The 10892-nt window shown below is 41.5% G+C and overlaps 1 protein-coding gene across 1 annotated transcript in view; it reads right to left on the bottom strand.

Annotated features, from left to right (window-relative positions):
- Positions 1-1797: 1797 nt before the first annotated feature.
- Positions 1798-10892, bottom strand: part of SEC63 (SEC63 homolog (S. cerevisiae)) — a gene marked incomplete at its 5' end in the record, with an annotated part of 37047 nt that continues 27952 nt past the window's right edge. Inside the window, 7 exons of the mRNA XM_010003860.1 lie at positions 1798-2265; positions 2897-3001; positions 3848-3946; positions 8548-8649; positions 9535-9693; positions 10421-10582; positions 10820-10879. Of these exons, the coding sequence (XP_010002162.1) occupies positions 2122-2265; positions 2897-3001; positions 3848-3946; positions 8548-8649; positions 9535-9693; positions 10421-10582; positions 10820-10879 (831 nt within the window). The remainder of the gene's footprint in view (positions 2266-2896; positions 3002-3847; positions 3947-8547; positions 8650-9534; positions 9694-10420; positions 10583-10819; positions 10880-10892) is intronic.

Genomic DNA, 10892 nt, shown 5'->3' with positions numbered 1-10892 from the left:
CATGAGAGTTTGCCTCTCCCAGCTCAGACTTCATGGCAACCCCAGCTGTGTCAGCTCCAAGTGCTCAGATCAGGGACACAATGACTCTTTCTTCCTCCTTTTTAAATCGCTCCAACACACCCACACCTTGCAGGAACACCCACTTGGAACAGGAAAAATCAGGGATCAGCAGTGAGTGCTTCCCCCACCCCACCATGCTCTTCTTACCAGTAACCTCACCATGATCATTCCCAACTTCTAACCACCACAGCAGTGCCCGAGGAATTCCTCCCTCAGAACCATGTCAGTTTAGGGTTCACTTTGCCCACTTGACAATAAGAAGTCAGGTGACTCTTCCTCAAGCATTTCTCTCATCATCTTTGGCTGGAAAGCCTGTGGGATGCAACTAATGCTTTTAATTATGTCTATACTGTATTTTGCAAACACACACTGGAGTTAAGAGGCACCAAGTGGACAAGTAGCTTCACTTTGACGTAAGTCTTCATTCTGGAGCCTGAACACCTGACACTGCTCAGTGCTTTGCAAGACCTTTCCCTGCACCAGATGCACTTCAGAATACTTTGAAAGACACCATCACCTCATCTACAACACTTCCAAATTTTATTTGCCATTACAAAGAATGTAAGAATGTTAATTTGCATGTAAAGTGACAACCTTTTCTCATCAACAAGGTCACAAATTAGCGTGCAACTATTCTGCCTCGGGGCCATTTTCATAGGATGGAACATGTTCCTGCATGACAATTTGTCCCATTTTCCTGCATTTTCAGAGTTTCAGTAGATAGGAACAGACTTACTTCTGCTCCTACTTGGAGAACACTCATGGATTTCTGAAGTGTAGAAATAGAAATCCAACTTAAAATTAATCATTTCCTTTTGTTTTATTGAGAGGAAATGAAGGAAGAATCCATTCATGGCTTTTTTTGAAGTTGTGTCACACACCAACAGCCCTGATCCTCTCCCTCTCTCTATTTATTCCCTGTTCAGACTTGTGTGGAGTGGTTTTCTTTTTAACAGGGGTAGGGACAGAATCCCTGTCTTGTCTGCAGCCCTGCAAGAGACTGAGGTAAAAACCAAACAACAACTCAGAGATGCACACTGTTACAAATGCAAACAGCCATCAAATTGTCCAGTTTATTGGTGGGAATTCAAAATGGATACAAAACATGCCCTCTCTGCATGTTGTGTTTTACCCTTAAAACGTTTCCAACAGTGTCAAATAGATTCAGAGTTCAGAACACGCCTTGGCTTTCAGAACTTTACCTTTCATAAAGGTGTGATACAAAAGCCACCAACTTCAGCAACACGTGGTCTCAAAACTGCTTTCAGACATTTTGTTTTATCAAAAGATTCAGATCTCCTGCTGATCTGATGAAATTAAAGGCTTAAAAACGTTTTAAGCCGTCAATAAGTATCCTCCAGCAGAGTCAAGAAAGTTTAGGATTTCCATCATCATCTCAGGCAGAAAAAGGCAACAGCCCTAAAAAAGCAGCCCTCCAGGATATATGGAATGTGGCAAAAATGGGTGGGATGCCAGTTGGTAATGATGGAGTTGATGAAAAGAGATTTTTAAAGCTATGAAGGATGTGAGCAGTATCACAGCAAAATACTGAATGGATGCCACAGAACCAATCAAGTTTGAAAGTTGAGCAGATGTTTCCATGACAAGACTCTGATAATGTCAAATATACCAAAAAACCACCAAAACCCTTTCCTAAAATAAATTCCTAATGCAGAAAAAGTGATTTCAAGTTTGCTCCTAGCTAATAGTACCTTTTTAAAAAAATTTCAATCTGACCCCTAAACTGACCAGACAATACACAGCCCACACTGTTAGACATTTATATTAAAAAAAGCTTTTATTTTCAATTGAAACAAATGCACCAATCCTGCACTGGAAGGCTATAAATGAGCCAGAAGCATTTTCCAAGGTGTATCAATGGCAACAGATTTGTTTCACCTCCACTGAGAAGATACATAATGCACTCTTAATTGGTAAAGAAAAATTAAATTCAGCCTTCTCAAAGCTTCTGTACTGTGTTCTTTTGTTATTGTACAGTTCCACAGTCAGACCAAGAAGTTTGCAGTGTGTGCAGATATTGTAGTCAATCAATAGTATTGTTTAATCATCATCTTCCTCTTCTTCCTCTTCCTCCTCAAAACTGTCTTCAAAGCCCTCACTGTCCTCCTGGTCCTCATCACCTTCTATTGCTGTGTCCCATTGTGGGTGATTTTCTGGCACTGGTTTTGCTTCGTGAACTTCCAGCTGGAATTAGATAAAGAAAGAAAGAGAGGGGGGGGAAAAAGAGTTATGGGCAATACACACCAATCTGAACTTCCAGCTGGAATTAGATAAAGAAAGAGAGGGAGGGGAAAAAGTTATGGGCAACACACACCAATTTAGGAAAACAAAAGGACCCCCAAAACAAATGACACATCACACCAAATTGACAGCTTTAAAAAAAAAACAACAAAAAAACAGCAACATTTATAACAATAAAAATCCCCAAACAAACCCAACAACTGCTTCCAGATAAAAGGAATGCCAGGTTTTTTCCCATTAACTGGATGTATCTAGGGCTAAGGGCAGGGAGATGGGATGGCAGCCCTCAAGGTAGAAAGCCAGAGCCAACCCTACTGCAGAAACTAAATACAGGTGAGAAAACGTATTAAAATATACAGAGGCCCTGGAAAGCCTCACAAACTTCAGTCCCATTTAATCCATCATTAAATTGCCACCACTGGCATCAGGCAACAACCACTTCCCAGTCCCTCCTTGCCACTGGTTTAAAATCAGGGCAGCTTGAATTCTGAGAGATGACAGGATTTCTGGGGTTTCCCAGCTGTATGAAGCAGCTTTCAACATCATACAAACACAGGACACAATGACACTTTACCTTCAGAGGTTTAATCTGGTCCAATCCCATATATGAATCTGATCTTAAATAAACTGTGTACTGATAGTTTCCAGGCTTGCCTGGTGCTGGGAACTTCAGCTCTACCTGCAAAACAGAATTCACACCCTTAAGTTGTTAACTGCTTCCAACTAGAACAAGTACCTGACTTCTCTTCTGAGATATAAATACTTCCATAAAACAGGTTTTTTTCCTTAAAATTCTTTCATTTCTTACAAGTGACACTTAAAATCTCTACCTAGTAAAATACTCACAGAAAAAAAGAATAGCCAAGCACAACACCTTCCATGAAAGGTCAATAATCATTGAGCCTCATCATTATTTATTCTGAATTAGACCAAGTAACTGTACATTAAGTAGACAACTTCACCATGTTGCATGCTTCCTAAATCTCCAAAACCCAAGCAGGTTAAAGCACTTATTATGCTAAGCTATTAGCTTCACCCTGCTGTTATTTGAAATTCAAAATAAGATGCAGTTTGAAAGGACAAAATAGGTCAAATCTCCATTTTTCAGAAAAGCAAAGAACACAGGCAAAGGTCACAGTCTCAGAAAGGTTCATATGAGCTGAAGCCAATTAATTTGTCACAGTCTCTGCTTTACAGAAAAAAACACTTAGTATTTCTCACACAGTTGCATAACTTTAAGAATGACCATTGTGTATGAACATTGGTTTTCATCAGCTTTTGATATCAAGGATAAAAAAAAAACAACAAACAACCCAACATTCTGCAAAGAAACTTGAAAGTCATTTTTAATTATCTCTTCTTTCTCCATGATCCATTTCCACAGTTAAAAGGCTCTTCCCTACTTTGATCAGGAGAGCAAACTTTGCTTCCCATCTCGAGTATGAAAAAATTCAAATCTAGATGTATTCAAATCTAGTCTGGCAACATCCCACTCCCCAAATAATTAATTATTCCAGTACTTTACCTCTTCTTTATCTTTTAGGGTACAAACATGGTAGGGCATACATATTAGCATCTGCTCCTTTCGGTCTGCAATGTAGAGCCACCACCACTCTTGTTTTTCCTTTCATAAAAGAAGAAAACAAAGCAAACAGGATTGTTGAAGTAATATAAGATCATGCTCCTACTGCTTTTATAACAGGTAATTATGATTCACTGGTCCTTACCATCCAGATAAGAAAGGAGGTGGTTTGGGGTTGAGTTTTTGTAAACTCTTGGATGTGTGTGAATAAAATCTACAGTAGGTCAAGGGAGGTTCTCCTGCCCCTCTATTCTGCCTTGGTGCATCTGGAATATTGTGTCCAGTTCTGTGTCCCTCGGTTCCAGAAGGACAGGGAACTGCCTGAGAGAGCCCAGGGCAGAGCCACAGAGATGCTGGAGGGAGTGGAACATCTCCCTGCTGAGGAAAGGCTGAGGGAGCTGGGTCTGTTGGGCTTGGAGGAGACTGAGGGGCCACCTCATCCATGGGCACAAATCTGTTCAGGGCAGTGTCAGGAGGACAGAGCCAGGCTTTGTGCAGTGATGTCCAGTGACAGGACAAGGGGCACTGGGTGCAAACTGGAGCACAGGAGGTTCCATGTGAATCTCAGGAAGAAGTTCTTTCCTGTGAGGGTGACAGAGCCCTGGGCCAGGCTGCCCAGAGAGGCTGTGGGGTCTCCTTGGCTGGAGACATTCAAACCCCCCTGGACATGTTCCTGTGTGATGTGCTCTGGGTGCCCCTGCTCTGGCAGGGGGGCTGGGCTGGGGGAGCTTTCCAGGTCCCTTCCAACCCCTAGGATTCTGTGATTCTGTGATATAGTGCAGAGAATCACAGGCTGGTTTGGGTTGGAAGGGACCTTCAAGATCACCCTGCCCCAAACCCCTGCATGGGCAGGGACACCTCTCACCAGCCCAGGTTGCTCCAAGCCCCATCCAACCTGCCCTTCAACACTGCCAGGGATGGGGCTTCTATACATACGCTGCACACAGAAAGCAAACAGGTTAACACCAGTAACTGTTGGTCTCCAAAGGCTTAATTCTGTATATTCACCCTAAGCTGCCATGTGAGACATGAAACCATCCTGAAGAATTCTGTCCACCAAGGATTCATGGGCAACTTCATGCAACGTAACACTACCTTAGGTCCTCCAACAGCAACCCAGCCTGGATAAAAAGGTCAGCACACAAAGCAAGGCATGCCAAGAGACAGCTAAAGTACTCTTCCTAGTAAACCATCTTTTTCAGGAAAGTATGTTTTGCCCCACTTCTTCTCTCTCCTGAAAGCTGGACACACTGAGGCTTCACTTGGAGGAAGTATGAAGCACAGGTGAGACTGGTATTTGTAAAGGACACCCAACAACTGCTGCCTATCACCTACAGGTGTCAAAGGTTTTGCTGCTGCAGACACTGAAGGAGAGTTTCCAAACCAAACAAGTGGAGTTCATAAGAGACTGCAGCACTGGACAAAAATCATACTGATCCCTCAACTGGAGTTAGGTTTCTAACACCCTGGTGCAGTTCAGCAGCAGAGACACAACCATTCTCAACTGGGTCAGACTGTAGCTCCTCAACATCTACTGCTCTTCATTTTAACCACTATCCATTTTCTGTCATCCCTCTGGCACACATTTTAAGCAGAATTCACTTTGCTTTAATAGAAGCTGAAATCTTCCTGTTGCAGTTTGAAAAAAATACTTAAGCTAAATTGACTCCTTTTCTCTTTTGAAGTGACTAATTGTTATACTAGTAGTAGTTACCACCATCTCACAGAAACATCCACCTAGCAAACTAGAAATTTACAATGGCAAGACACTCACACCAGTAACCAAAACACCCTGATTAGCCCTGTTGACTCCCAGAGCAGTGTAAAATTGACTCAGTGTGTTAATGCCCATTTTAGAGTATATAAAAGTAATAGCACCTGCATCCCTTCATGCATCTGGAACAGGCACCAAGAACAGGATAAAAACCTATTCACATACTATTTAAGATCAGAATGTGAAGAATGATGGGAAGGCCTTTTGACAACTATTATACATTATTTTCTTTATGAAAAACTGTCCCATGTGACTACAAGGCATAAGTTATTTTATCTGTAAGTTTCCACAGTAAATATACTGTCAATCTGCTAGACAGCTGCTGCATAGGAGAATCTTCTGCAGTCAATGTGCTTATTTCCTGGCCAAGGGACCTCTAGGAATAGAAGGATAAACAGTATCAATAGTAGAGATGAACAAGAACTATAGAAACCAGATCCAGTACAGAAATGGCTACTTGCCATCCTGGGCCTACAAGGACTCTGACCATAGAAAAATATCTGCATTTCCATGAATATAATATTTTTGATGTTACTAAAACACTGTCCAGACTTACTACATACATTGTGCATGTTTCCAATGCTCTCAGTGGCAAAGTGTAGTATTTTTTTTAGAACAAAGACCAAAACTGGTAAAAATAACAGTCACTGGGCAAAAGAAAATACCAGAACCTTCATTTTATAGAGTAAATTTTGGGGAAGTAAAGCTCCTGACCCCAAAGTACCACTTTTTTATAGAGAGGACAACTGTGCAGGGGTGTCATTTTCCTCTCTCCTATTGGGTGGAATTTGAAGTTTATGCCTGTGAGAATCTGGCAAGCTAAGAGGCAAGTGGGCAAAATGCCCTGTAACAGATGGGTGCAAGGTTTGGTGTGCCAGGAAACCAGTATGCTCATGAAATTGGAACACCAGGACCAGTTTCTACCTAAAAATGTCAAAACTACAATCTGTGCAGTTTCTGGATCCACTGATGCAGGAGCAGAAGATAATTATTTAGGAACCTGCATAGATTAAAGATGCATCTCTGGCAAGAGTAATCAACTGGCCCAAATCAGATGAAACAGTGTTAAGGCTTCCTCCTGAGAACAAGTGTATCAGGCTTGGCTACACTTTTAACATCTGTAAATTCTGGAAATAGTGACATTGACACAACTGCAGGGTTTGATTCTTAACTGCACCTCTGAACTGGCCATAATACTCTAAACCACAGCTGAAAAACACCACTCAGGGAGAATGATGGGCTTTGCTCTTCAGAAGGTGCAAATCATCCCTATCTGAACATGCTCCAAATGCAGCTACAGCACCAAGGGCAGCTGCATTTAACTTCTAGGAGACCAGCAAAGTGTGGTTGGAACATTTACAACTGCAGCACCACAAAATGGCACATGTTCATCTTTCAGGCTCCAGCATCCAGTTCAGTCCTAGATTTTAAATCCTTTTTTAGCATAGCACTGACTTTAGGTGTTATCATAAAACCCCTCAGCAGGTTGGTTACACACAGCTGAAGCAGCTTTGGACAGAGTATGAGTGAAGTCTCTGAAGGAACCCTCAGTGCAGTGAGAAAGGAACAGGAATAGTTAGCACCCCTGGGGCACAACACAGACTCAATGTCTGAGCTAAAGCCAGTTGCCTTCTCAGCAAAGGAGGCATTAAGGCCCTGCTGCCTGTTTGACATGATCTAAGGCAGCCCTAAGAGCAGAATGCCAGTACCCCCTTATCTGTGATGCTGGTGGGCTGCTGGCAGCTGTACTGAGAGATTGGAGGGCACCTAACAGTGCCAGGAAAATACTGCACTAGGATCAGTCATTAAAAAACATCACAAGGCCACATAACTCTCAGCTGAGGCCTTCAGGAAAACAAGGTCTTTGGCTTCTTAGTGTATCTTGTCTGGCTCTTTAGCAACAAGTCTTGCTTCCCACACTTTGCTTTCTCATGATAGCAGGACTAGGCAAAAACAGCAGGAACAGTATGGGGACAACAGAGGGTGTTCTGCAGATGCAACAAGATGTACAGAGTATAGACAAAGAACCCTGGGGACTGAAAAGAGGGTGCAAATGTACACAATGTCTTCCTTTTTTCTCATACTTTCAACACCCAAGGCTGCTGTAGAGACACCTCAGTCTATCTACTATACAGAGTCACCACTCTCACATACATCCCTTTTTCTGACACCCACCCACACCTGATCTTGTATTTTTGAGCTCTGTAGGAAAGACTATTCCACAAGTGGCTTCTGCCACTTCCAGACTCCACTGTGGTAGAAGCCAGCTTTGCCAACCCTCTCTTTCTTCCCCAGCTGCAGGCTGTGTTGCCACCATGCTGCTGCTTAGAGACTCAACTGTCAAGCAGCAAACCTAAACCACTCTGCTGATCCAAGGACCCTCAAACTCTTTTGTCATTGCTGCTAACTGAGGAAGGGTGAGGATCTGCCCCAATCACAGACAGATGAAGAGCAAGTAATAATACTTTGTGCCCAGCTTGACACCAGAGCCACTGCTGTGCTTTCAGGTTCCATAGCAAATAAAAAGAGAATAAAAGATCTATAAATTACATGCCTACATATATGAAAAGCTTAATTATGAATCTATCTATATGTAGCAGATCATCAGAAAAAAACCCCAAAACTTTATTTCCATCAAAAAGGAACCTTAAAGTCTATAAAGTTTGCAAGTCTTTGGGAATGAGATAGAAAGAAGAATACATGACAAGTATTTTTACTTTTTAGGCAAGTATCTGAAGGAGTGTAAGGGGATTTCAAGTATTAGGCTGTTAAAAGCCTAGTATTTACAATAAAAAGATGAGAAGAACAATTTTACTTTGTGTTATTTTACTTCTCATGTTTCACAGCTGCAATGTTTGCTCTTACTGACCTCAGGAAAAAAAAGGCTGTAAACGGGATGCGTTATCTTTGACTTGGTTTCAAGAAGGGCTCGTTCCTTTCTCTGTATACTTTGCTGTAATTCTTGCCACTCCTGTCAAAGATAAGTTCAAAGAGTTACTGTGCACTGGCCATCTTTTGCATTAAAAAAACAACTAGACACTTTAGCCCATGGCAATGATACAGACACCAAGTTATCGTGCTACACTACACATTATAAAAGGCACTTAGGGACAGTAGGATTAAAAGCAAAACAATCAAACAGTAAAACTAAAGAGATCATTCATGAAAATATTTTTTTAAAAAACCCAAAATACACATCTGCAAGGCTTGCAAACATGACTCAAAACTCAATCCTGAAGCACTGCCTATAAACGCCCACTACCTGAGCTGTACAAGTCCTGACAATAAGCTTGAGGATTCTTTTCCCATCAGTTTATTCTCACACTTATATGGGACTTCAGGTGGTACACTCAGGTCTTTGTGGTGCAGAAATCATCTACCATCACAATGCCTCCTTCTCAATTGCAATTCTGAACAATTAACTTAGTAACTAACAGTTACTAGAGTTTAGTGAGCACATGTACAAGTTTGTTCAACTTGCACACGGGACACAATATGCAGTATGGAATAGCCACTGCATGGGAAGAACCATGTCCAGAGGACTTTCTCTCACATAAACTGCAGCAGCTAGTAATCCAATGAAGCTGGAAGAAATATTACAATCTTTCCCTTAAGTTAAGCTATTTATCTCATTTAATTTTTAGGTTTCCTGTCTATGCTGCAAAGACCCTTCCCTGCTCTCTCAGACTTGCAATGACAAAGCTCTTCTGCCAGAATGAGGTCTCAAAACCTCTGAAGAACTGATATTACTCCTTCATCCCACTGTTGCCCAGCCTGAGGGGATGCTAGAGGATTAAAATGCATTTTCTCTCAACCCCAGAGGCAACATTACCCTTCAAGAAAAAGTAAAGCTTACAGCTTCATCATCTTTGTTTTGCTTCTCATCTTGTTCTCTGTCAGAATCTCTGTCGCTTCCATCATCTTTTTCACTTTGAGAGTCTCTGTTTGTTTCTTCTTCTTCAGATTCACTACCTTTATCAGAGATCTCCTCTTCTTCTTCCTTTGCAACTACTTCCTAATGGGAAAGAAAAATCAACAACAACCAAAAACCTCTGACTGAGTTTGTCTGCATTGTTGGAACACACAGCATTCACAGCACCCATCTTCAAGTCATAGCCCTTATTTCCTATTTTGATCTACACACTTGTGTCCCAGAGTATGTCTATAGTGAAGCTTAATCCTTTTTACCTCATGTGCTAAGAGAAGCAGGGAAGCAATTTTCTCCTTCTCCATATGGCATTTGCAACACCAAGAAGGAGAAAACAGTATTTGATCCTAGGGCTGCATTTCAAAGAGACATAAGAAAATCAAGAGAGAATATAAGAAAGTCCCAACAACACAGCCCCTGAGGGGGTGAAAACACTATGTAATGGGAGCATCAAGATACTAAAGCTACTTAATTTAACAGAAGAAAGTCAGATTTTAGCTTTTTCCTTTAAAGGAAAAGTAGAAGGTACAGAACAATCCACCCCCCATAAGGCAGCATAACAGGAACTCCCAAGAAGGGGCAACAAGGACAGGCTTCCAAAGCAGGAACTTTAAGCAGCCCACTGGAAACACCACTGTGGTGATTCCCTGATTATTTTACCAGCCATTTTCAAATGTAAAGGAAGAAACTGCTATTTTAGGAGATGTCCTTTACAAAAGCACAGAACAAAAATATAACAGACAAGATCCAAAACCCCCCATCGGATTCAGAGTGATCAACCAAACACTAAAATATCAATGAATCTGTGACCTACCCCATTAGCCTGTCTCTGCTTCTGTTGCTTTGGTGGCTGCAAGGAAGGTGGCACAGGTTTCTTTTTCAATGGCTGCTTCTTCTTCTTTGATTTTGAAGCTTTCTTAGTTCCTTTATTCTTTTGCTGCCATCCTTTGCTCTTCACTTTGCTGGCATCTCCTTGCTGTAGGAAAGCAGGATTTAAAATATTTATTCTGTTCATTATATTGCAGGAATTCACTGCTCTTGAAGCATTTTAAGCTGAGAAGTAAAGTTAGAAAGAAGGGCTCAAGACACATTTCAATAGGCTTTTCTAAAGAAAAAATAAAATAAACAGGCTTGAGAAGCACACAATTAGCAACTCAAGATCTGAAAAAAAATTCTCTTCAGCTAACAAAAGGAACATTCCTTCTTCACTCACCCCATCTTCTGTTGGCTGCTCTTCTGCTGCACATATAGACTGTTCCTTTTCAAACACTTCCTAGTTAGGGAAA

This window comes from Chaetura pelagica, unplaced genomic scaffold (genome assembly GCF_000747805.2).
Source record: "Chaetura pelagica isolate M959 unplaced genomic scaffold, ChaPel_1.0 scaffold128, whole genome shotgun sequence".
NCBI classification, from domain to species: Eukaryota; Metazoa; Chordata; class Aves; order Apodiformes; family Apodidae; genus Chaetura; species Chaetura pelagica.
This window is presented reverse-complemented; position numbering and strand designations above follow the sequence as displayed.